We start from the raw sequence: 26,098 nt of genomic DNA, 5'->3' as shown, positions 1-26,098 counted from the left end.
TTACTTGCTATACAGCAAAAACACAAGCAGTTGTGACACATTAAAGATTAAAATTTATTGGGTAGTTTGACACAAATGGAAACATTTAGGAACTAGTTGGAAAACATTCAATTCTCGCAGTGAGCTCCTCCACTCATCTTGAAAGTTCACGTTTTCCCATCAAAAATGGTACTGGGACACTCGGACATAGCTCTAACTTAAGAAAAGTTTTATTCTTTTTCTGGGAGACTAAATCAAGAATGTTTAGTTGGTCATAACACAGCCTTCCTAAACTTGCTACACTAATGTACTGCTGTGCTAATTTGTCCTACTCCTTATCTTGCATATATTTTGAGATTTGCATAGAAATTGCATTGACAATACCTCTTATTTTATGGCATTACAGCCCCACTATTTACAACTTTTTGTATGCACACAGCTGCAGAGGAAAACACTTCACCTTCTTGAAAAGCAAATGGAAAATCATTAACATGTTCCTAAGATGTTAATTATGTAGTGGTTAAAGATGGCTGCTCTGGCGGATCATCCTGTCAAGAGAAGAAGAGAGGAGTTGGTGCTGGATAAACTCTAATCATTACATTTACCACATTTACAAACCTCTAAGAAGCTTGAGGTTATATTTCAGAATTGCTTACTTTATCCTTCTAGCAGCTTCATAATGGTTGAGCTTGATAACAGTGACTTTCCCCCAAGCGCTTCTCCATAAACTTTGTACTAGATGATGGGGCTAGATGATGATTTGGTCCCTGGAGCCAAAAAGGTTTCCCACCCCCAGTCTTAAAAGTGAGACAATCCTAAAACTGACACATTTAGTGCATAAGAGTGGGTCACTGGTCTCTTTGTCAACTTTCAGTGGGGCTTGAAGAGAGAGAAGCTGGTGCAGGAATGCAACAAGCTATGCATATGCTATCCCCCTGAATTAAGGAACTCGCTGTATAGGAACATACACAAGTAGAAAACCCCTGTGTTCTACTTGTGTACATCTCCCTGAATTAAGCACCCATGGTGTTCCTATAGTCAGGTGCCAACTTGAATAAAATATTGGGAGGCCCTGCATAATCGATCAAGAGACACACTGCTCACACACCATTTGAATGGCAATGCCCATCAACTTTGGGGGGGACAGCCCCCTCAAATATTTTATTTGGGGGGGGGCAAAGGGACCTCGGCCCCTAGGAGTTGGGTCCTATGCCTACATTCATCTCCACCAGGGAGAAACTGAGGCAATGGGAAACTACATAGCCTGTGCAAGAACACAATGGCATTGTATCCAGTCAAATATTCCCTACAGGAGGGGAAAGGGGACTGGCTTTCAGCCTGAAGGCCAGATTCCGTCATGAGAAACTGTCTGGTGACTACATACCAATGGTGAGCTGGCCAGAGGCAAAAGTGGGTAGAGAAACAGCCATGGCTCTTAACAGTGAAAACAGACTCTGACCATAAAGGTTGGGAGGTTTTCACATGCGCCCACACACATCTCTCTATCCTCTGTCCAGGCAAGTGAGAGGCATCACCACAATCCAAGGACTATTCCAGCCAGGCAAAAACACTCAAGGAGGGTGCAAAGCAGCCTGAGGGGTGTGTGACCTGGGAAGAGGCCACCCTATAGCGTATTTCTTGCCACAAGACAGATGAGTGTTCTGTTGGAGGGCGTCTTACCTACAGTGCTGATTTAACAGTTGAAAGCATGAGAAACACTCTTCCTCCTTCTTCCGGGCAAACTGCTTTCAGCTCCTCTCTGCTCAGTGACAGAATCTGGTTTCCGTCAAGGACTCCAAGGGCCTTCACTGTGCTGTTGAAAGATGAAGAAAGAAGGGAAATTGTACGTGTGTGTGTGTGTGTGTGTGAGAGAGAGAGAGAGAGAGAGAGAGAGCGCATCAAAGCAAGGTGGCAAAAGATGGTACAGGCTTGAGACATTCCCAAAGAGAAGAGCACAGTAAAAGGTAAAGGACCTCTGGACTGTTAAGTCCAGTCAAAGGCAACTATGGGGTTGCGGTGCTCATCTCATTTTCAGGCCGAGGGAGCCAGTGTTTCTCCACAGACAGCTTTCTGGGTCATGTGGCCAGCATGACTATACCGCTTTTGGTGCAAACGAACACCGTGACAGAAACCAGAGTGCTTGGAAACACTGTTTACCTTCCTGCCACAGCAGTACCTATTTATCTACTTGCACTGGTGTGCTTTTGAACTGCTAGGTTGGCAGGAGCTGGGACAAAGCAACAGGATCTTACTGTTGTGGGGATTCAAACTGCTGACCTTTCGATCAGCAAGCTCAAGAGGCTCAGTGGTTTAGACCACAGCACCACCTCTTCCTCAAGCCTGTGCCATGCAGAAGGTAGACTTTGCCACAAATACAGTGCTAGCTGACCAAGCAGTTTTTAGCCCACTTTATTTTCACAGATCTAGCTTATATGAGTTTATCATTCTGTGTGAAAAAACAATTCTGTGAGATAGGTAAGGCTGGGAGACAGCAAATTCCTTAAATGGGTGACTGAGCATTTGAACCTGGCTCTTTTACATCCAATCTCATCGCTTGAGCCTCTAGGTCACTTTTGGTTCTGTATGGCTCAGCAAACCTAGAACTGGATATTTCATACAGAACTCAGCACTGAGATCCTCTTCATTTAAAACCACATTTTTGTCTATAGCAGTCTTTCGGTGAAATCTCTGAAGCTAGAGGGAGGCAGAACAGGGCTTACAGCTGGGAAGAATTTCACTCCACTGCACAAATCTCTTGAGAATGGCTTTTTAGCCCTATGGACCATCTCTTATATTCACAACCTTCCCTTCTCCTGTTCTCCCTGAACTTTGCAAAAACCTCCATGTTCTTTGGTTGTAGAACATACTGTGCAAGATAATCAAATCACATTTCATTATTTCTGAGCTTTCCATTTGAGTCATCTTTATACAGAGTTTGGATTTTTTAAAATGCTCAGCACACACCATCCTCATGATAAGGTATACAAGAGTGGCACTCCCTACTATTCCATTGTTTTTCAATGGAGAAATAACCAGACAGTTTCTGAAACTGGCCCCAGACCACGATAATAGTGCCGCTGTGCTATCGGGCTTTGTTGATGCCTTTTAAGTCTAAATTGAAAGTTTATTATCTTTGCAGGCAGTCTGCTAAGCTATGTATCAGAAACACAGCACCTAGGAAAGGGTGTGGGGCCGAGTTATTTGTTAGGGACAAGCTTTCTTGGGTCAGTTATTAATGCAGCACCTACATCTTGGAAAAACCTTTCATCCTGAGCCAAACTGTGACTTCTGCTGGTGAAGAATTGGGCCGGAGATCAGGGAAGTCTCTTGAAACCTTAATGCAGACACATGAGGAGAAAGATATTTAATAGAGAACAATGATTGCCTCCAACTAAAGGCTTACATCCTGAACAGCTGAGTGGCTGCAATTTTGGGTACTTAATTTTTCTTTCTTTTAGCTCTCAGAATAAAACTAAATATGATTTTGCATAGTTGCTTTTAAAAACATAAAAAGCTGGTGTTGGGGGAGGGCAGATTAAATGCTTTTTCTCTGCCATGGTCCTGACTGAAATCCATCACCACCCAGCACTTTCCCAGCACTGAGCATAGGGCTGCAGGTGGTTGTTGGGTGCTTGGCTCTCTTTGGCCAAGCTCTGCTTTTACCTGATCCACAGATGTCGGCTGTGGAGCAGGCGGATATGGCTTGCTTGCCTGAAATGGCTTCAGGGGCCCAATTGGGGAGGCCTGGTTGGCTGGAGTTACCCCACCCCTGCTTCTAATAGCTGCTTTTCTTGGAAAACCACTGCAGCTGCCCTTTTGAAATCTGGCAGGATTCAGAATAGGCAAGCTTGTCTGCAAATTTCATCAAATTTTGCCCAGAACTACTACTTTTTTTTAAAAAAAAGAGAGCTGTAGATGGTTCCTTAAAAACAACAACAGTAAATCACATTTCAGAGCTTTTCAGTACAAACACATGTGAATTTCTTAGTCTGTAAATTGGCAAGCTTTAGCCACCATAGAGGGTTGGTATGCTTGCAAATTTCATCCGCTTCTGTGAAAAGGGGAAAAAATAGCCTATGTCCCAATATTGAACCCGGGGGTGGGGGTGAGGAGAGAAATGAAGCAGAGGGAGTCCCATGCACAGCTGGCTCCCAGCAGTGTTTGCAGAGCTACCTAAATTTCCTCTGGAGAACTTTCTACGTTTCTGGTCATGCATTGCGTTGCCTCTTTTGAAGGGCAGACATAGATATGCTCAAAGACTGTACAGAGCAGATGTATTTTACAAACTCATAGCTCCCTATCTCTCTGCCACTGCAATGCCATCCAGTACAATAAAGAATAGTACCTACTTGCTCTGCGTTGTTCCCATTAGGTGTCTTCTGTTCCATAGGCTCCAGGATATTGTGAGGGATATAGCCTGTCTCTCCTGCAGCATTTCTAGCAAGCCACCATTTTTTCCGTTGATCCAAAACCTAAACAGAGGAGAATGTGTGATTACTCCAAAACACTGCAACTGATTAAAATGAAATACCTGTGCAGTGGTACCTCAGTTTACGAACTTAATCCATTCCGGAAGTCCGTTCTTAAACTAAAACTGTTCTTAAACTGAGGCACGCTTTCCTTAATGAGGCCTCCCGCCGCCTGTGCCCTTCCACCATTCGGATTCTGTTCTTAAGGTAAAGGGACCCCTGACCATTAGGTCCAGTCGTGGCCAACTCTGGGGTTGTGGCACTCATCTCGCTTTATTGGCCGAGGGAGCCGGCGTACAGCTTCCGGGTCATGTGGCTAGCATGACTAAGCCACTTCTGGTGAACCAGAGCAGCGCACGGAAATGCCGTTTACCTTCCCGCTGGAGCGGTACCTATTTATCTACTTGCACTTTGACGTGCTTTTGAACTGCTAGGTTGGCAGGAGCAGGGACCGAACAAGAGGAGCTCACCGCATCGCGGGGATTCAAACCGCTAACCTTCTGATTGGCAAGTCCTAGGCTCTGTGGTTTAACCCACAGCGCCACCCGTATCCCTATTCTGTTCTTAGACTGAGGTAAAGTTCACAAACTGAGACACTACTCCCAGTTTTGCAGAGTTCGTAAACCGAATAGTTCATAAACAGGGCTGTTCTTAAACTGAGGTCCCACTGTTTACTGCCTTTGAGTTCTAGTGAGGGTGGAATGTAACCACGAGAAAGGAGATATCAGTAATGTTAGTACAAGCCAAGGGCTACCCACTTAACTTTCAAGTTCCATAATGCAGGATAGTAAACCAGCCTTTAGCAAGCTGGTGATCTCCAAGGGTGGAATCCAACATAGCACCAAGTCCCATGTCCCATCAGTACAGTGATTCCTGCTTGTGCAATGTAATCTCCCTCACTAGAGGAGGGAGAAAGTCTGTTGCACTGATGGAACTTGAAAAGCACTGTAGTTACTTTGGACTACAGCTCCCATCTCCAAGGTCACGCTGGCTGGAGCTCTTGGGAGTTGGGGTCCAAAATATCTGGAGAGCATGGCATTGGCAAAGGTTGCATTAAGCAAAAGTTATCAGTGAGGCAGAAATGGAATGAGCTAGTTGGAACAGTGAATCATCAGAGATATTAAGAAAAGGTTGGAGAGACTTCTCTCTTTGGGTGGGAGAGGTTCTATTGCCTACTGATTTGTTTCCAGCTCCAGAGTCCATCTACAGCAAGAGCGATTTCTTGACAAAGATTAGTGTTCAAAGTCTTTAACCCTTAGTGTGTCTTTTCTTGCTAATAAGCTCATGCAACATTGCTGAAACCACTGCTTGATAATGGGAATTATTACCCTATTCCCATTGATCTGTCCCGTCCGTCCCCCCCGCTTCCTGACCTGCCTGATTGGGCTGCAGTCATTTGGAGTGCACATGGGTGCAATTAAGCAACAGGGCAGGAGGCTTGCTGAGTTTATGCAGAAGGAATAGCTGTCCATGGAGGTGCAGGTCAATTCTGTGTCCAGGGCAGCTGTTTATCAGTTCCATCTGGTACGCAGGCTGGGACCCTACCTGCCCACAGACTGTCTCGCCAGAGTGGTGCATGCTCTAGTTATCTCTTGCTTGGACTACTGCAATGTGCTCTACGTGGGGCTACCTTTGAAGGTGACCCGGAAACTACAACTAATCCAGAATGCGGCAGCTAGACTGGTGGCTGGGAGTGGCCACCGAGAGCACATAACACCGGTCTTGAAAGATCTACATTGGCTCCCAGTACGTTTCTGAGCACAATTCAAAGTGTTGGTACTGACCTTTAAAGCCCTAAATGGCCTTGTTCCTGAAGGAGCATCTCCACCCCCATCATTCTGCCCAGACACTGAGGTCCAGTGCCAAGGGCCTTCTGGCAGTTCCCTCGCAGCGAGAAGCCAAGTTACAGAGAACCAGGCAGAGGGCCTTCTCTGTAGTGGCACCCACCATGTGGAATGCCCTCCCACCAGATGTCAAAGAGAAAAACAACTACCAGACTTTTAGAAGACATCTGAAGGCAGCCCTGTTTAGGGAAGCTTTTAATGTTTAATAGACTATTGTATTTTAATATTTTGTTGGAAGCCACCCAGAGTGGCTGGGGAAACCCAGCCAGATAGGTGGGGTATAAATAATAAATTATTATTATTGAAACTGCTGTTTTTACCAGGAGGTTAGTTTGCTGAAGGGTAAGGAACTTCTGTCTTACCTCTAGGAGATCTCCTTTCATTAATGTGAGCTCCCTGGGGTTTCTTGCATGGAAGTCACATATGGCTTGCATAAGTTGGGGAGCATCAGATGCCCTGATGAGAGCAGGAGAATGGAAAATGAGAGGCCTGCTTTAGGACTAGAATAACGTGTACATATTCACATACAGGCATATACATGGCTGATAGAATCATTTTCTGATTAATTTCTGTGTAGGGATAATCAAGGGGACTCAGAATTGTGAGGATATAGACTCCTGAGACAAACACCATTTTTTCTATGTGCTGTTTTGCTGTTGGGTACAATGGGATTTGCACATGTCCACAACCCTGAACTTTATCTCCTAGTACTTTGGCCACCTCATGAGAAGAGAAGACTCCCTGGAAAAGACCCTGGTGTTGGGAAAAATTGAGGGCACAAGGAGAAGGGGACGACAGAGAACTAGATGGTTGGACAGTGTTCTCGAAGCTACTAACATAAGTTTGACCAAACTGCGGGAGACAGTGGAAGACAGGAGTGCCTGGCGTGCTCTGGTCCATGGGGTCACGAAGAGTCGGACACAACTAAACAACAACAACAACAACGTCACATGCTAGAGCCAGGAAGAGAACATACCTGCTTGAGAAGCTACTCCGGCTTTCTGTGCGGACCTGTGTGGAGGAAAACACAAGAAATGTATTGGATATTTAAAAAGCTTATTCTGAGTCAAAGCCACTGCTTTTGCTCATTAAATTCATGTGCAGAGACAGTAGCAGAATGATGTTATCCTTTGTCATCGCTAGTTACCAGGGAAACACACAGTTCCCCCTTGTGTTTCAGTACTACAGGTTGCAAGGTCTACTTCTGCTTTTCATGTGCTTTTAAAGGAGAGATTCACCTTATCGAAATCAACAGAGCTCTGCCTCCGAGTGGGCATCGGCGGCACCCATCCACTCAAGAACGTGGGCTGGTAGCTGGGGATGGATGGTCCCTCTGGATGTTCTGCCCTATGAGGGAAGAAGAGAACTTGTAGTGAAGGGCCTTCCAAAATGAGAAGGTGCATCCTGTTACAGATGTGGAACCAAGGATGTTTCTCGCAATGCAGGATATTAAGTCCATGACCTTTTCTTCAGACTTCCTGCTGGAAATTCACTTGCGTGGCAGAGTTACTTGTACTTTTACACACTTTCAAGATGTGACTCAGAGCTAGGGTCAACAAAAGACATAGTGCAGCTGCAAATGAAGAACATAATCAGAGTCTTGCTAGATTAGGCCAAAAGATCAGTTGTCTGTTTCCAGCAGTGGCCTGGCAAGATGCCTCCTGCTACGGTGGGATATGTCACTGGCATGTACTCATTAATGCCTGTCATTAAGTTCAAATGGCATGCTGGTTTGCACATGCTATCTCCTTTGTGGGCTTTATCCGTACCTGCTTAGATTCCAAGCATCTCCCAAATTCTTCCAAATAAGCTGGTCTTTGGAATCCAACGAGCGCCTTAGCAAGTCAATTGCTGAAGGAATCAGCAAGGGTGAGGACACCGTAGAGGCCAAGTTGGTCCAAGGACAATTGGACAAAACCTGCAAAGCAACAGCATATGAGATTCATGGAGCCTGACAGTCTCTTTGTCCCTGCCCAGTGTGGTCAGGTCTCCAGGAAGGCTTCTTCTGAACATAAGCTCATAAGAACCCTTTGTTGTGCCCAAAGACTGACACACAGAGAGGACCAAAGGTAATACTATTCATCTCTCAATTGCCTCCTTCTAGGGACCTCAAGGTTTTAGGAATTTTATTCACAGGTATCATTTGGCGATTGTTCCTTTTCATGCAGAAAGTGAGATATATATAATCATGCTTGGGGGGCATCAAGGTCACCAACAAATCAGGGGCAGGGCAGGAGTAAAATGCATGGACTTCTTAATCCAAACACTATGAAATCTAATGATTATGGCACAGGAAAATTCATATCAGAGTTTCAGTGGCACACACTGATATGGCAAATAATATCTTTAATAATAATGGGGGAGAGTAGATTACCACCAGAGGCCTCCAGGAGTCTGTTCCTGGCTAGAATACTCACAATTTTCAAAGTGGAAAAGATGAGTTGAACCATCTCAGGAGCGCTTGGTTGCTGCATTGTATGTTCAAGTTTTGCCTGGGGGGGAAAGGCAAGCTAATATTTACACTGTGAATATATTTCTCTGGGTGGCATTTAACTAACTTTTTCTCAGAGCAGACCTATCAAAACGCACATGACTAAGTTAGGACCATTAATTTTAATGCATGCAGCTGCAGAAAGCTTGCTTCCCCACCCCTCAGGAAAAACACTGTTTCAACCTTCAGTTGCTCTGTGGTGGCAGAGACCAGGGAGTGGCACTCTTCCCCTTCCCAATCAATGGCCCGAGGACCATGAAACACTGGGTAGCGGCACCATTTCTGCCCAGTGCTACCACCAGGAAGGGGAGATCAGCCTGGCCTCCTTCAACTGGATGTTGATGCCTGCTACCAAAGCTTGTCTACTGTGGGACAGAATGAGGTGGCTGCCTCAGGTAGCAGCTGCAAATAGGGTGGCAGGAGTCAACACTGCTCTGTGCGTCGTCATGTGCTACCTAAGCTAACCTGCTTCCCTCAGGTGCGGTGGAGGATGCTGTCCGATTGCCAGTGTGGAAGTAAGGTTCAACTGCTGCCAATCTGGCTGGCTTCTATTTATGGAATGGGGGAGGTGCCACCTTGTCCTTTGCCTCAGGCGGCAAAATGACTTGGGCCTGCTGCCCGTAAGCAAGTCATCCCCTTTTTTTCTGGCACTGTCAAATATCCTCTCCCTTCTCTATCTTTCCTCTCCCCTTTCCCTCTATGTCTTGCCTTTAAGACTGAAACTACACATGGTGTTCTGTTATCTGTCATTCCCTCTTCCCTCACATCTCTTCTCCTTCCCCCCTGGGAAAAGGGGCAAGTTGGATGAGAAAAGTTGGTAGAGAAAAAGAGTTAGTGCCCAGCCAGCCTCCTGTTAGGAACTGAAGCTTGGGCAGCTAAGAGAGAAAATGAAGAAAAACATTGTTAGGATCAGGCTTGCCCTTCCTTTGGAAAAACACTGTTCCTAATTGCACTTGCTAATTGCAAAAATGGCATGTCATCTGGTTTGTCTTAGACTGTGGCTCACAGGGAGGACCCGTGTCTTTTATGGAGAATGCCTGCCAACAGCATTGTGTATTGAATTTTAATTGCTTTGGGAAAAGGGTTTTTTTCCCCATCTGGAAAGCAGGTTCAAAATACAATCAATGGATACTATTTGATCCTTCATCTATCTCCGCACTGGTTCACATCCCTATTCCCCACCTTCTCCTATCCATACATTCCTTATCCTGCTCTGGTGGGTCAAGATATCTACAAAACAAATCACCGTGAGCCTCTCCATTTGCAGTGAATGGCTGCAGCAGGACACAATAGGGCTCTTTGTGCATCTGCCCTAGTTGCTCCGCACTTGGGAGGCCAGGCCTTCAGGCGGGGGAGATGCCTCTCTCTTCAAATATGCGGCCAGCCCTGCTCATGCTGGAGAATTTCCTTGCCAAGTTTGTGCAGGCTGTACACTGACCTACCAGCAAAATGAAGCTGTATTTGATCTTCTGGAAACAGTCCTTGAACTCGGGCTCCGGAGGCATTGCTGCAGATCCAGAGAAAGAATCAGTCAGTCATCTCAACCAGAAACAAACAGGTGTTACAGGCAGGTTACTCATGTAGAAACCATTGTTTATCTAGGCTCTTAATTTATGGGCTGGTTCATAGCATGAACACATGCACACAGCTTTCAACACCTATTTACAATCCAGATACGCCAAAACAATTGGAGGGTAACATGAACAGAAGCTGGCTTGATCCAGATAGCCTCAACGGGACAAAGTCAGTTTAAATCCAAGAGACTGGCTTTGCTAGCCGTGGGTGTGGTCAGCATATCTGTCAACGTTTCCCCCTTTTTAAGGGAAATTCCCTTATTCCGAATAGGATTCTTTGCAAGAAAAGGGAAACGTTGACAGCTATGGTGGTCAGCATAGCATAAGTAAAGATCACTGCCTTACTGTCCTTCCAATCCATAGATGGGGAACCTGTGGTTCTCCAGATGTTGTTTGGCTCCTATCTCCCCTCAGATAAGGTGGCAAATGGTGTGTGACTATGGGAGCTGTGGTCTTGCAGCATCTGGAGGGCCACAGGATTCCTAGCTCCATCCTAGTCATTGAGGTTTTCAAGCACAGTGCAGATAGTTTGCCTAATAAAAGACAAACCCTTTTATTTCTTTCGTCTGACACTCGCCCACTCACCCCACATCTTTGCACAGGCTTGTTTTACACTGAAAATTCAACCAGTGCCACATTTATTGCAAGAGTTTCCATTGCTCCCAGAAGCTCTCTTGGTGAATACCAAGGACAGATATTTTATTGTCAAGTTGGCTTATGTTTGGTAGGTACATCTGGTAGTTGTGAGTTTGGGCCTGTTTTAAAAATAGCTCCTGAAAAAGAGCTAATTTTAGGAGAGGCATGGGGGAGATTTTCATAGAATCATAGAATCATAGAGTTGGAAGAGACCACAAGGGCCATCAAGTCCAACCCCCTGCCAAGCAGGAAACACCATCAGAGCACTCCTGACATATGGTTGCCAAGCCTCTGCTTAAAGACCTCCAAAGAAGGAGACTCCACCACACTCCTTGGCAGCAAATTCCACTGTCGAACAGCTCTTACTGTCAGGAAGTTCTTCCTAATGTTTAGGTGGAATCTTCTTTCTTGTAGTTTGAATCCATTGCTCCGTGTCCGCTTCTCTGGAGCAGCAGAAAACAACCTTTCTCCCTCCTCTATGTGACATCCTTTTATATATTTGAACATGGCTATCATATCACCCCTTAACCTCCTCTTCTCCAGGCTAAACATGCCCAGCTCCCTTAGCCGTTCCTCATAAGGCATCGTTTCCAGGCCTTTGACCATTTTGGTTGCCCTCCTCTGGACACGTTCCAGTTTGTCAGTGTCCTTCTTGAACTGTGGTGCCCAGAACTGGACACAGTACTCCAGGTGAGGTCTGACCAGAGCAGAATACAGTGGCACTATTACTTCCCTTGATCTAGATTTTACGCAGCTAATCATAACTGTGCATAATTGTCAGTAAGAAAGGGGTTAAAGAACACAGAGCTGTAAATTTCTAGGCAAGGGGAGGGAGGAAGTATGGTTTGTTTCCTGTTCCCCTCTCTCTGAACCATGCAAGCAAAGCACATTTCTGAGGCTGGGGCTCCAGACTCAGATTGCGTGTTTGAGACTCACTTCTGTATTTTGCAAACAAATATACCTTGCCAGTGTTGTTTCTGCTGTAGCACTGAACAATGCATGAGAGAGACCTGTGATTACTATAAGTAAAACATTTAAACTTACTAAAGCTTGTGGTCTCTTCACTCTGAGAGGGGTAGAGGCAGTGGAGAATGCTTAATACTTGGACATTTAAAGGTCTAACAACCTATAGTATGTTTCCCATGCTTTGAAAATGCTGTTTTAAACTCTGCTGAGGGCTGTTTTGGCTAAATAGTGAGTCAAGCCCCCCCCCCATTAATTTTTTTAATTCAGTGAGTCACCCATTTTTCTTTTGCAGTTCCCTACACACGTGGGACTTCAGGATTAACTGACGTTCCCCAGTTATTTCCCAACAAAAAGGGACCAAAATAAAATAAAATAGAATATTAAAGACCAATGTTATATCTGAAGTAGGAAAACAGTGAGTCATGGTTCAACCTTCAGCTGTCAAAGGAGCGCTAAGGGCAGATAAGGAGATAGCAAATAAGTGATCACATCTGCTTAGAATGTTCATATTTCTGCAAGGACATGAAGTGTTCCCATGAATGAATTACTTGGAATCCAATCTCTATCTCACCATCCTGAGTGCTTCGGATACAAAGAAGCCACCCACCCACTCACTAGCTCACAGGCTCTTCATTAAGTTGAAAGTGTAGATAAGACAGAAGGTAACCAAGCAACTGGCTTATGGCTCAACACAGCTGCCAAGGCTAATCCTCCACAGGCCTTGGCCAGCTGCAGCATCTGCTTGGAAATTTCCCCTTTCCTAGCAGATACCCTGATCCAAAGTGCACAACCCATCCCTGGTCGACATCATCAAGAACGGCTTATGTGCCGTGAATTGTGAACCTGTGACCCTCCAATCCAGCACCTAGAGGTGCCACTGTAACTGGCAATATCTTCAGTGACTGCAAAAACCCACAATAAATATTCTGTCAACAATCCGCAACGCATAAGATACTGCTTGCTTTTTCTGCTCAGTTCCTGTTTGCGCTGGCTGGCCTCTCCTACAAAAGTCCCTCCTCCCTTAAATATGCTCATGTTTCATTGGATGCCAGGATTCGATGCCCAGACCATTCTGAGCAGTGGAGAGGGGCTTTGAGCTTTTTTTTTGAGTGATCCCACAGTGGCTGACATAGGTGCCTTTTCCCTACTATTGACTGTGGTCCTGTTGATTTTTCTATGTAATAATAATAATAATAATAATAATAATAATAATAATAATAATAATTTATTTATACCCCGCCCATCTGGCTGAGTTTCCCCAGCTACTCTGGGTGGCTTCCAATCAAGTGTTAAATCAAGTACATTGTTTCTGTCTTGTTATTGTACTGTTACTGCCAAAGAGGGGGAGAAAACCCATGAGATTATCTGTCTCAAGTACCACAGGATCTTGACATCACTTCAGCAGTACGTACCTTGGCCTGGTGTTAGGGTAGGGTACTGTTCTTCAACCTTGGGCTCCTGGATGTTCTTGGACTACAACTTCTGTCACCCATGACAGTTGATGGGAATTGTAGTTCAACAACATGTGAGGGAACCAAGGTTGATGCACGCCAAGGCAGGCATTGTCATTTATTGATATGCTTAAGGCAGAAAAATGCTTGGGGTCAGAACCTCATGGCGACCTCTTTGCCATTCTTATTTACCCTCTTTGCCTTTATTCTTTTTTGACTTCTTCTTCTTGTCATTCTGGGATCTACTGGCCTCCTGTACTTTCCCTACAAACGTTTCAATGTCATCCAAGACATGGTTCAGGATCTCCTGTGGCCAGCAAAGGAACAAAAATGAATGAATGAATGAATGAATGAATGAATGAATGAATAAATCAGACACTGCATCAAAAGCTGTTCCTCAAGGAACCACCAGAAGTTCAAATTCTCACAGCCATCACTGGAGACTTTGTTTTATACTGGCTGATTATCTATCATTTTTACTTTGTTTGGTCTTCAGCTCGAGTCTGGGAGAAAAGTCTCAGACAAAAGAGCAGGTAAATTAGTCATACGATACATTTGACTATCACAAATTACTCCTGGACCAAGGGTTATAGGGTTATAGGAATCCATTAATGTTTGTAAGGTTGGCTCCTAACTGCCCATCTTCCTGACTCCCTTCTATCCTCCAAACCAGTTTTTGAGCTATCTGTCAATATCTGCTCAACAGAAGTGCTTCTTGACTGCACACTGTTCTTCAAAGCAGCCCAACTCATGTCTCTATCCAATAGGCATTCATATCACACCATTCATTCATTATTTTATTTGTATGTTGCCTTTCCATAGTTAAAGCCATGCTCAAGGTGGATTACAATATAAAAAAAATACTTAATTACAAAGATAACAAAAGTAATCATGAACAATAAATAAAACCTCAAAAAGCACACAGTCAAATTGAAAAGGTTCCACACCAAACACATTAAGATTTAAGATAAAGATACAACCCCCCCTCTCTCATCATCTCAATAATAGCAAAAACAAAAACCCCTAAACAATGCCCCAGCCCAAAAGTCTGTTTAGCAGCCTCAGCTTTTGTAGCTGGAGTCAGCCTGAGCCCTCCCCTCCCAGACCAGGTGGAAAAAGGCCTCCAAGGCAGGGAGCTGGTCTTCCAGGTCTCACAGCCAAGAGATGCCCCTCTCCCTCTGTCCAATCAAGCTCTCAGACAACACAGCTTTCCTGCCCTGCTTAATCAAATAATCCCCCCTGTTATCAGTGCTTGAGGTTCCTACCCTCTAGAAAGACAAGGGGGAAAGAGGTTGAGTTGGGGGGGTAGCAGGAGGTGGTATCCGGGAAAGTACTTACAGCATCTCTGTCTGTGTCTTGCATCATTGGAGGTCCAGGGTCTTCATACATTGGCTCATATTTCTGCTGCTGGTGAAGTGGCTGTTCTGCTTCTGCAACAGAGTCCCAAGATCAATAATAATAGCAATAATTTATTATTTATACTCCGCCCATCTGGCTGGGTTTCCCCAGCCACTCTGGGCAGCTTTCAACAAAATATTAAAAATACATTAAAACATCAGTCATTAAAAACTTCCCTAAACAGGGCTGCCTTCAGATGTCTTCTAAAAGTCAGATAGTTGTTTATTTCCTTGACATCTGATGGGAGGGCGTTCCACAGGGCAGGCACCACTACCGGGAAGGCCCTCTGCCTAGTTCCCTGTAACTTCATTTCTTGCAGTGAAGCAAGACATACCACATCAGGAAGCAGGGCAACCATTTAACATATTGCCAAAAGAGATGAAATGCACCACTGACAACGAGGACATGTAACTCGCAGAAAATTTGCATGTGGCAGTTTATACGTAGGAGCTGCAACGTTTGAAATAATTACTAAAATTAATTTATACAAAAATAAAATACATCTCACTAGAGTGGGGAAGGCTGGGACCAGGTGACCTGCTCACTCTGCTGTTCAGGTACTTACTGTTGATAGGCAATGACAAGACCCCCTACTCTTCCTTCTTATGCTTCTTTAACTTTAAACTGGGCTTGAAGTGGATAGCCCTTTAAATAGAGGATAGCCCTTTAAATAGAGCCTTCTGACTGCTCTTCAGACAGAGAGCTATCTTCTGCAAAGTAGGATACACATCCTAAGCAATGGCACAGCTGATTCAGACCTTAGGTGGTGGGGCCAGCTGGCCTATCTGAAGGAGTCAGATAGGATATGCTTTCAACCAAGTGTGCAACCAGTCCAGTTGTGTAGCAGCTTTATGTTAATCACCAGCCTATCTGTGTAAACAGTGCTGCAGGAGAATCCAGCCTTATACGATACGATGTGATACGATGTGATACGATACGATATGATAATCTTTATTGTCATTGTTCTATACAGAACAACGAAATTGAAAAAAATTTACATCAGACATTCAAAACCAACAAACCTGCTACCCCAGCTATCCCAGCCTGTTTAGCCCCCTAAAAACTCTGATACCCCATAATTAAATACAATATACTCCCATAGAGACTACCTTATACTGCATTTAAAACCAAAATCACATTTGGATAGAAACTGTTTCTCAGGCGGCTAGTCCTAGTCTTAATAACCCTGTACCTTCTTCCAGAAGGCAGAAGCTGCAAGAGATCATTTCCGGGGTCCGCACTATCCTGTACTATCTCTGCAGCTTTCTTATGACACCTGGAAGCGTAGATTTGATCCAAGGTGGAAAGAGTGCACCCAATTATTCTCTCCGCAGTCTTTACAACCCTGGACAGCATTGTTTTTCCCCTGACTGTGCAGCTCCCAAACCACACACAGAGACCTTAAGTTAATACACTCTTGACGGTACAATGGTACTGTTATATGCCCATGTTGTAAAAGCGTTTGCTTGTGCTCACCTTCACCCTCCCCAAAATCTGCTTTGGAGGGTTGGGTGAATCCCTAGAACAGATTTAGAGGGATGCAGGTGGAGGAGTGGAAGTCCTTGCACTAAAGAGACACGTTATGCAGTGCTACTTTGGATACAACCCAGAGGCATTTATTCTTGCTTAGGAGATACAATGTCTCCTCTGACCGATTCCTGATGCATTATGAGAGTGGGAGCTACAAATGTGTTGCAAGAGAGACTGTAACATCATCATTACCATAGTCCACAGGGACTGGGCCAGCTCTCCAAGGATGTTGCTGCTGCCTCTGCCAAGGCTGTTGTGCTGGAGAAGGCATATGGTTCGGCTCCATTGGCCCTGCTGGTCTTCTTTCTTGGGAGATCAGTGGGGATTTGTCAGTACGTGATGATCGGCTCTGCTGGTACAACATATTCTCCAGGTTGCTCCTGATAAGATAATTGAGAATAAGTACATTCTTAGGAAAGCAAGAATGAAGGAAAACCTTGGAAAATTCAGCACTGAACCTGAACCTAAAGGAACTGGAAGAGCACTGGTGGAATCTGCCTGGGAGAATTTGGATAACTAGAAATCACCAAAAGGTGTGAGAAAAAGCTTGTGAACATGGGAGAGAGAGAGATGCCACATGCTTCACAGACAAGTGAGGCAGAGATTCACAGCCTAACGACTCAGTTTGATTGGGTTCCAGGTGGCCAATAGAAATAATACATTTCTCTATGGCTGGGATATATCTTACTTTGACTTGGGGGAGAAGTCTCTCTGGACTGAGGAGTTTTGCATCGATAATGATTATGCACAAGTTAAAATCTAGCAGGCTTCTGGAGAAAGAAAGGTTTGGCTGTCCATACTGCAGGCCTCTAAATCTCTCACTACCTGAGCAAGTTGTGATTCTGCTGTTCGTCTCTCAACTCCTCAACGGCCTTCTCCACTTTGGTTTTCAGCAGCTCAGCCTGGAGGAAAGTAAAAGCACTGCAAGTCTTATCACTTTTTACAACCATTCACCAGCATCTATCAAAGTTCCCCTGAAAATATCTTCCTCTAATCCAGTGTTTCCCAAATGTTTTTGGGCAACGGCACACCTGTTTACTGAAAAAAAATCTCGCGGCACACCACCATTAAAGCCCCGCCCCGTGACGTCAGCGCGCAGCGTCACGCCGGGAGGGACGCACAAAAGTGAAAGTTTTTTCCCTCCCCCTTGCTGGGGAACCTCCAAGCTTTGGGGGTGGGAGGAGGCAGCAGAGCGAGGGACTGAGGGACGGCGGCGGCTGAGGCGGCGGCGGCTGAGGCAGAGCTGGGAAGGGGGTTTCCAGGGGACACGGCAGCTCCTCGAAAGGCTTCTCTCAGCTGCGCTCAATCCGCCTCGGAGAGGATTTCCCCTCCGGTCCCGTTCGTTTGGGGCATCGCTCCGGCTGCTCCCTCTCCCGCCGCGCAGGAGCGATGCCTCTCTCTGGCTTTCCCTCCGCGCAGGCTGAGGGAGGGAGGGAGGGGCGCGTGTGACCCGTCTCTGCTGGGAGACCAAACCCAGCGAGGCAGAGTCGCGCGGAGGCGCCCAGGCAGCGCTTCCGGCTGCGAGGAGGAGCGCCAGGCAACAGCAGGAGGCGCGGCCTCTCCTCGCCGCCGCCGCCCCGCCTCTCGCCGCCCGACTCGCCCGCCTCCCTCCAGGCATCTCGCGGCACACGAGGCAACGTCTCACGGCACACTCGTGTGCCGCGGAACACCGGTTGGGAAACACTGCTCTAATCTCAGCTTCAGGCATGCTCTGAGCTGGAACTGCTGCTACTACTGTGGTGCACAGGGAATAGAAATAACTCTCAATTTCTATGGCAATAGCAGCAGTAATGAGTTCCCTATACCCTTGGGAGGAAATCTGTCATCAGATTATGGAACTCCTCTTAGCTCATGGTAGTGCAGGATGGAGGACACATACTTGAGTGATCCAAGTTGTAGTGAGTACAGGGAACTTATACAACACAGTTCTTACTCTCAGATTCTCTCTCTCCCCCTCCCTCCCTCCCTCCCTCTCTCTTTCTTTCTTTCTTTCTTTCTTTCTTTCTTTCTTTCTTTCTTTCTTTCTTTCTTTCTTTCCATCCATCTTGCACACAGACACATGGATAAAGCTCAAACTACACATGTTAATGTGTGACTGCAATGATTGTGTTTTTAAATCACAGCAATGGGAGGCAATGAGAATCAGGAGCACAAGGAGAGATTTTTGCTCTTCCCCCATGGTCCTGGCAGAAATCCCTCCCCACCCCAGCTGCTATTTGCCACAGGAGAAAACAAACAAACTACCAAATAGCAGCTGGGTGGGTGGGTGTGAATCAGGATTGTGGTTCGGGGGAAAGTTCCCCATGTGCCATGGCCCCACCATGGCTATCTAAAAAGACACAGTAAATGCAATCTTGCATTTCATGGAACATACAGGTTGTTCTAACCCCCCTCCCCGCCCAGGTCTCTTCCTTCCTCTGGGCCCTGAAGTTGCTCACTCCAATCTGCTCGCACTGAAACAGCATGATGCTAGTCCTGGATGGTCTCATTTCTTTCACAGTGATGGCCAAGATGGAGTTGTAGATGCAGCTGTCCAGGACACAGGCACATTCCTGGATATATTCCAGGGGGTAACTATCCAGCTCTTCCTGTAAGCAAAGAAAGAATTCAGTAGCAGAGCAGGCCATTGGGGATTCCCTGGCAATCAATCCTATCACAATCTTCCAGGTCTGAAGGATGGGGTGGGGAGCTCTACAAGCCAACCTGTGACAGAGTGAGGACGATCTGCTAAAACCAGCTTGACTTTTAATCATTTTTGATGGTAATATCATAGGTATATCTTTAGCTGGTGTGAAAGGCAGTATAGAAATGTTTTATGAATAAATGTATAAATAAGTACAGTGGTGCCTCGCAAGACGAAATTAATTCGTTCCGCGAGTTTTTCCGTCTAGCGAATTTTTCATCTTGCGAAGCACGGTTTCCCATAGGAATGCACTGAAAATCAATTAATGCGTTCCTATGGTCAAAAAAAGTCCAAACAAAGCCAAATTTGGTACAACAAGAGTTTATTAAGTGCTCTTTAAAGTCACACATACTGTAAAGAGCATTTCAAAATTCAAACCCAGAATTTTTTTAAAAAAACAGCAGAGTGGCCCAATGGTCACAGAAAATCATAAAAATGCAGAAAAAAACACACAAGCTTCCAGATTCTTGCAAACCCCTCCCCAATTGTTCCCCCAGCCACCCACCACACAGAAATTCAAACCCATAATTTTTTTCGTCTTGTGAAGCAAGCCCATAGGGAAATTCGTCTTGCGAAGCAGCTCGAAAAACGGAAAACCCTTTCGTCTAGCGAGTTTTTCATCTTGCGAGGCATTCGTCTTGCGGGGCACCACTGTATTTAGAGGTCTGGTCCCTTCCAATCAAGATGTAGACTCAGTTACATATCACAACTTGCCCCCCGCTGACATTACATGGTGTGCACAATAAGATAAAGCAGCTCTGCTTACCTCTGCCTCAATGTCAGTCAGCAACAATCTGTTATCCTTCACCTGCAAAAGCATGTCTTGTCCCCACACCTGACCTTGGGCATCCATCATCTTGAGTCGGTTAATACAGTTCTCTACATTGATAATTTCCTTGCCATCAACATTGCAGGTAAGAAGGTGCTGGGAATAGAAGCCATAGTTTATTTGTTGCAGCAGGTAATCAGGACACTCCACCCCCACATAAACAGTTTCCATGGAAGGGACCAGGAAGTATTGCATAGAATGGTCTTCTATGCTGTGGTGCATTAAGGCTCTACACTTTCTATGAAATTATAAGGGCTGTAAGCTGAAAGCTTTAGTTGAACCATTGGTGGAGGAAATGCTTATCTACAGGGGCAAATTATAATTAACTGAGTAGTGTGTTTATTTCTAGTGATAATTTGGTCCTAGTATGTTATTACGAAAAGGAATGAAAGAAAATATTAAAGATGCTCATTCCTCCTACTGTCTCAGAAAATCCTACACTGAGGTTTTAGTGGTATACAAATATATTTAAATTTAATTAATTGATTAACTGGATGATCAAAAAGCAGGTGATTTATCAGCTAAGTATTTTTAAATTGTGTAGCAAGTATAGACTTCTAGTGCTGGACCTCAGGGTAACTTCAGATCTGATAGACTAGGGCCTGAGCTCCTTCTGGTATACAAATCTCTATGCACAGTACTCAGGAACTCATGGATCATTTGTGTGATGGTTTTATTGGATTGCCCTGTGGTGATTTATGGACCTGCTGGTGGCAATCTTCTTGGTAGAAAACCTTCTGGTCCTGGACTAGCTCCACCCACTCAAGCTTCCCATTGAATCTTCCTGGGCAGGAAGGAGTATAAAAGCTTTCCTTGAACAATAAGGATTTCCTGAGCTCTGTTGCACTGCTGGCTACTTGCTTCCCCCACAGCTCTTGGCTCCTCTGCCCATGGCTCAGCCTTGAGTGAGGGAGCAAGTGGGATCACGGTTGGCGTGTTCTGTCCCTGCCTGATCCACATTCATCTGAATGAATGATGAGAGCCTCTGCACATACAGTGGAGCGGGTTTCCCATTTCTGTGGAGAAAGCCTTATTCATGTAGGTGTTCTTTGAACACATTCAAATGAACGTGTGTAGGTTGGGTATGGTGCCTGATGCTGCGATTCTGCTCCCTTCACCAAACATGTTCCTTTGAACACATGTAGGAGATGAAAGTCAGGGAATGGGCGACCCACATGGGATCCCCTGTAGGAGAGAGTATGAGGCCACCAGCAGGTTAGCAAAACGATAGGAATTGTGTTGCACCACCAAGTGTAGGAACTGGCACCACTGCATGGGACCAGTTCATTCTTCCCCCATGTCTGGACAGAATAAAATGTCTCTGCTTCCCCAAGCTGATCCTACCTCCACCCGGTGCTGGAATTCATGTTGGTGCTTTATCATACTTTCAGTATATTCCTTCCGCTGGTCTATGAGAGCAAGAGGGAGATAGAGGAGACACAGTATGAAGAAATCAGCTTCAGTATCCCCAGATGTAAGGGAATCCTCACTTAAATATATGAATCCAAACCTCTGTATGAGGTTTGTACAACCTCTTGTACAAATATCAGGGAATTCAGAATGGTCCAATAACTTTGGCTCCAACAATTCATAAGGAAGACAGCTTCGCAGGAGTTTCTCGTGTGGCCAATGAGTTGCAAGCAACAGCATAAGTTGGAGAAGGGCCGTCCCTATTATTAGGCAGAGTGTGGCAACTGCCTTAGGCAGCAGGTGCTGTGGGGACGCAGCATCCAGATCCCTAGCTGTACCCATTAGTTGGAGGGCAGAATTGTGTGTGCCACACCACCTGCCACCACATTGGCCTGAGGTGCAGTGGCAGACACAATCCTACTGCCAATACCAAAAGAAAATCCAACTGCCAGTCCAGTTGACTTCTGCACATAGAGCCATGGAGGCCCCATCTTCACCTTTGCCTTAAGCAGGAAGATGTTATGAGACCTTACTTCCTAGGGCTTGCTTTACATCACCCTTCCCACTACCTCATCCCTCCTGGTAAACAGCAGTGACGTGACTTACCAGCTTAGGAGGTCAGGTAATCATCTCTGCTTCACCATGTTGTCTACTACAGTGGTGCCTCGCAAAACGAAATTAATCCATTCCGCGAGTCTCTTCGTCTTGCGGTTTTTTCGTCTTGCGAAGCACGGCTATTAGCGGCTTAGTGGCTATTAACGGCTTAGCGGCTATTAACGGCTTAGCGGCTATTAACAGCTTAGCGGCTTTAAGAAAAAGGAAACAAACTCGCAAGAGTTTCCCATAGGGAAATTCGTCTTGCGGAACGACTCAAAAAACGGAAAACCCTTTCGTCTAGCGAGTTTTTCGTCTTGCAAGGCATTCGTCTTGCGGGGCACCACTGTACAGCCCTATGGCTTCATTGTTGGGTGATTAGAATGGATGTGTGGCTTCTATTAATATTGCTCCAATGTAAAATGATTAACTGTGCAACTAGGGAGCATTTCTTATTTTTTATTGAGAAGCAGGAAGATGGGGGGGGGGGGAGCTCTCCACCCTTCTAACTAGCTTGTGTGTGAGGGACGGCTGATCTCACTGCTGTCTGAGGAGGGGAAGTGAAATCATAAAGGAAAGTGGCAACTATATTACTCTAAGGCCATTCCCTGAGGTACAAAGCGTTCTAATGCTGCTGTGACAGAAATAGGAGAGGACGCAGGTGGCATCTACAATTTGGTTATCTCTCTCTCCCCGCTTCCAATATGAGACTTTGCAGCAAATAATAAAAATGAACAAAGAAACCCTGAGAGCTCTCGGATGGGGATTCAGACTTATTAAGACTGGAGATGTTGAACGCAGGAGAAAAGAACAGGCTGTTCTTACGGTAAATGGACTTGCCACTTGGCCTGGTCATGCTGTTGGCTTTGTTGAAGCTGCTCTCAGTTTCACTGTGGAGGAAGCAAATAGACACAAGGGGTTGAAATGTTCCCTAGGTTTTAAAATGTCTAAATATATCCACCTTACGTGCCTTAAATTCCCTCACCCTACATCACTACTAGGTAAAGGTAAAAGGGCCCCTGACCATTAGGTCCAGTCGTGACCGACTCTGGGGTTGTGGTGCTCATCTCGCTTTATTGGCCGAGGGAACCGGCATTTGTCCGCAGACAGCTTCCGGGTCATGTGGCCAGCATGACTAAGCCGCTTCTGGCGAACCAGAGCAGCACATGGAAACGCCGTTTACCTTCTTGCCGGAGCGGTACCTATTTATCTACTTGTACTTTGACGTGCTTTTGAACTGCTAGGTTGGCAGGAGCAGGGACTGAGCAACGGGAGCTCACCCCATCACGGGGATTCGAACCGCCGACCTTCTGATCAGCAAGTCCTAGGCTCTGTGGTTTAACCCACAGCGCCACCCGCGTCCCTTCATCACTACTACATGGAGTCAAAACTGGGTACTGATGGCATCTCCCCACAAGTAGGGATGCTGCAGCATCCATCTCAATGAGCCTTCAGGGGATCCTGATAGCAGCAACTTAGTTAACAAAGCTCAAATCCCCACCCAGCCATGAAGCTCATTGGATTGCCTTGGGACAGTTGCCATCTCTCAACCTAACCCATCTCACAAAGATGTTGTAAGGCTAAACCTCAAGTTACTTGGAAGAAAGGTGGGATATACAAGTAATAAACAAAAAAGCAAACAAACCTTAACTAGCAACAAGGCTGAAAATATGCATATTTTAAAACTGCCATGGGAACTATGTAGTATTTTGTATTTGCAAACCACAGAATCCTAATTAGAACTTGGCATCTTCCAAAGATGGAACATAAAAGGTCTAAAGTTTTCAGAATCAAATTCTTCCTGATGAAGAAAGACACTTGTCCATGTGCAAGAATGAATATAACGTGAAGAACAGTTGGTTGTGGCAAGCAGAGTCCTCCAGTGGTATCAAATGGTATGAAAGATATGCATAAACCTACTTGTAAGAAATGTCATTCCTGTGGTGAAAGAGAGCTGCCATCTTCCTGACTTTTGATCCTGTGGATTATACATCAGTTATATCTCCAGACAGACGCCCAGCACTCATGTCTATCTAATCAATATTTCAGGTGTGCATGAAAGAAGTAGTGGGGTGTGGTAAGCTTCTCTCTATTAAAGACTTTGGATCAAATTGTGAACTACTGTACATCTAGCTGCCCACTCAAATCTATTCAGAGGCTGAAATACAGCTAAGGAGAAAAAGAAATAGAACTAGCAAAAATCCAAAATAGAAGAAGAAAGAAAAGAAGGGAAAGAAAAATGAATGGAAGGAAAACAACACAGAAAAACAACAACCTGAACAGCATCAGATGGTCCTCAGTACTGCTTCCTTTTTATACTGCATATTCCACATCATCCTTAGGCTCTAGGGATGGTGGAGAACTTTTATTCAGTTCACACTTAAATATTCCTTAATTCGCACTCTCTGAAATAATACAAGGTCTGAAACACAGCCACCCTGTGGAATTCACACTTATCTGAATTTTGCAATGCAGCCAAAGAATGTGTATAAAAAGGAATATACCAGAGTAAAGTGTGCATACACATTCACTTATTAGTGAACTAATATACATAAATGCATAATTGTAGGGATATTTTCTTTGCAAAAATGTGTACATTAGGAGAAATTCACACTAAGATGCTGGTGAATTTTCATGAAAACCTTTTTTAAAAAAATGAATAATTCACATGCTGATGTTAAAATGTGAAGAACTGAACTTAAGACTGGAAAAATAAGAAACTGGGAAGAAACTGAAAGATGTGCCCACCCTTATTAGTCACCAAGTCCATTAATTATGTTTACCTTGCACAGTTGAGCTTTGTATGGAAATGTCACTCATTGTAAATCGAGCATTACACAGCCCTTTGGACTTTCTGCTTATGCCCCCACACTTGACTTTTCTCTGTGTGATTACATATGTACATATGCACACATACACATAAACCAGCTGGGATAAAACTTCATGCAGCCGACAAAATGGGCTTTAATCCATGGAAACTTAGTGCCACAAATCCTCCTTATTTTCTGCGTGGTGTAACTAAGGCTGGCTTGCTTCACATGCCACACCACATCAAATGTGGAAGTATTTCAGTTTCCTTGAGAGCCTATTTTGCTTCAACCCAGTTGTTTTGCTGCACCACACTGAGCTAAGCCATTGTTCAGGCTTAGTGTGTTGTCCAAGTCCAGGCTAATAGTTTACAGCTCATGGTTTGCCCGGGAGAACTAAGTGGTAAGCCCGGGTTCAAATGACACCCTCAGCCAAACTATGGCTTAGCTCAGCACAGCAGGCAAAAGGCCAATGAAGAGCAAAGCAACCACAATCCCCTCTCCCAGAGCTTGCACACCTACTTACACATTCATGCTAAGCCATAGTTTAGCTTACTGTGCCATGGGAACTAGGCCATAGTTATCTCTCCTGAAATTTGCCTAATGATCAATAATATTTTATGGCTGAGTCTTATGTTTCCATTTATACAATAGTGGCCTTTAGTAGCCATGGGTGCTCTTAAGAGCCAAGCAGTTTGTTCCATCTCCATATTCCAAATTGCTGGGATGCCAGGACACCAGGAATCAATTATATTTAGGGTATTTCCAGCCAGAAAGCTTTGTACGAGGACAACAGGAAGCTTCCTCCTACCAGGCCAGTTTGTTTGTTCATTTGTCTCCAGTAACTGGCAGCAGTTCTTGAAGATCTGAAGATTTCCCCTTGCTCCCTTCAAGCTGATCCTTCTAACTAGAGAGAACAGGGACTAAACCTCAGACTTTTTGCATGCTGAGCACACACTCTACCACTATGCTACAGTCTCTCCCATATGTGGGGTTGAGCTGGAGAAGGGGATGTGGCCATTCCCTTTGTATGAAAGGCAAAAGCACAAGCAGTTCTTTTTGATACATGTATAGATTATTTTAAACCCCACTTTCATGCAAATTTCAGCTTCAGAACATCCCTTCCACTGAATGGAAAGTCCCTCTATTCCTCCCTTCCCTTGAGACACCGTGACAAACACTCCCTGGAAATGGGATTAGCTGTACCTGGAAGTATGAGAAACCAGAAGGACAGGGAAATCTGAGTACCATCAGCGAGCGGCTAGGAAATGGTGAAGCAACTCACCTTCTCAGATGCTGCAGCGATAGCTCCTACTGTAGAACAAGTGCAAGGCCCCCCTCTGCTGCGCACAGCGCCTGAAAGCAGAGCAGGGAAGGAGTCGACTGGGTTGGATACATAGCTTCGAGTTTAGACTTTGCCCCCTCTGTGAAAGAAAG

At 45.2% G+C, this 26,098-nt stretch overlaps 1 protein-coding gene across 2 annotated transcripts; it reads right to left on the bottom strand.

The window, feature by feature from the left end:
- Positions 1–30: 30 nt before the first annotated feature.
- Positions 31–26,098, bottom strand: EPS8L3 (EPS8 signaling adaptor L3). Of its 2 annotated transcripts, XM_077928837.1 has the most exons (21): positions 25,947–26,072; positions 25,473–25,564; positions 23,775–23,832; positions 22,680–22,744; positions 21,195–21,259; positions 19,788–19,946; positions 18,777–18,926; positions 17,164–17,240; positions 16,531–16,718; positions 14,749–14,840; positions 13,603–13,717; positions 10,226–10,290; positions 8,710–8,784; positions 8,062–8,210; positions 7,531–7,639; positions 7,269–7,303; positions 6,655–6,748; positions 4,329–4,451; positions 3,228–3,313; positions 1,660–1,792; positions 31–527 (listed from the first exon to the last, which is right to left on the bottom strand). In XM_077928837.1, exons 3-20 carry the CDS (start codon positions 23,813–23,815, stop codon positions 1,660–1,662), a joined length of 1,821 nt encoding a protein of 606 aa, XP_077784963.1. In that variant the 5' UTR covers positions 23,816–23,832; positions 25,473–25,564; positions 25,947–26,072; the 3' UTR covers positions 31–527. The 2 variants fall into 2 exon arrangements, with proteins under 2 accessions (XP_077784963.1, XP_028589688.2); XM_028733855.2 differs by lacking the exon at positions 25,473–25,564 and having other exon boundaries at positions 25,947–26,098.

The sequence above is a fragment of the Podarcis muralis genome, chromosome 5 (genome assembly GCF_964188315.1).
Source record: "Podarcis muralis chromosome 5, rPodMur119.hap1.1, whole genome shotgun sequence".
Classification (NCBI taxonomy): domain Eukaryota; kingdom Metazoa; phylum Chordata; class Lepidosauria; order Squamata; family Lacertidae; genus Podarcis; species Podarcis muralis.
This window is presented reverse-complemented; position numbering and strand designations above follow the sequence as displayed.

What these genes read in the sequence shown, in the direction of transcription:
- EPS8L3 (XM_028733855.2), bottom strand. Translation starts at nt 23,815, where the DNA reads ATGGCAGCTCTCTTTCACCACAGGAATGACATTTCTTACAA. An exon ending in CCCAGTCCCTGTGGACTATG is followed by an intron (nt 14,841 to 16,530) that starts GTAATGATGATG and finishes ACTCTGTTGCAG; the next exon opens with AAGCAGAACAGCCACTTCAC. An exon ending in GATGCTTGGAATCTAAGCAG is followed by an intron (nt 7,640 to 8,061) that starts GTACGGATAAAG and finishes CTTCCCTCATAG; the next exon opens with GGCAGAACATCCAGAGGGAC.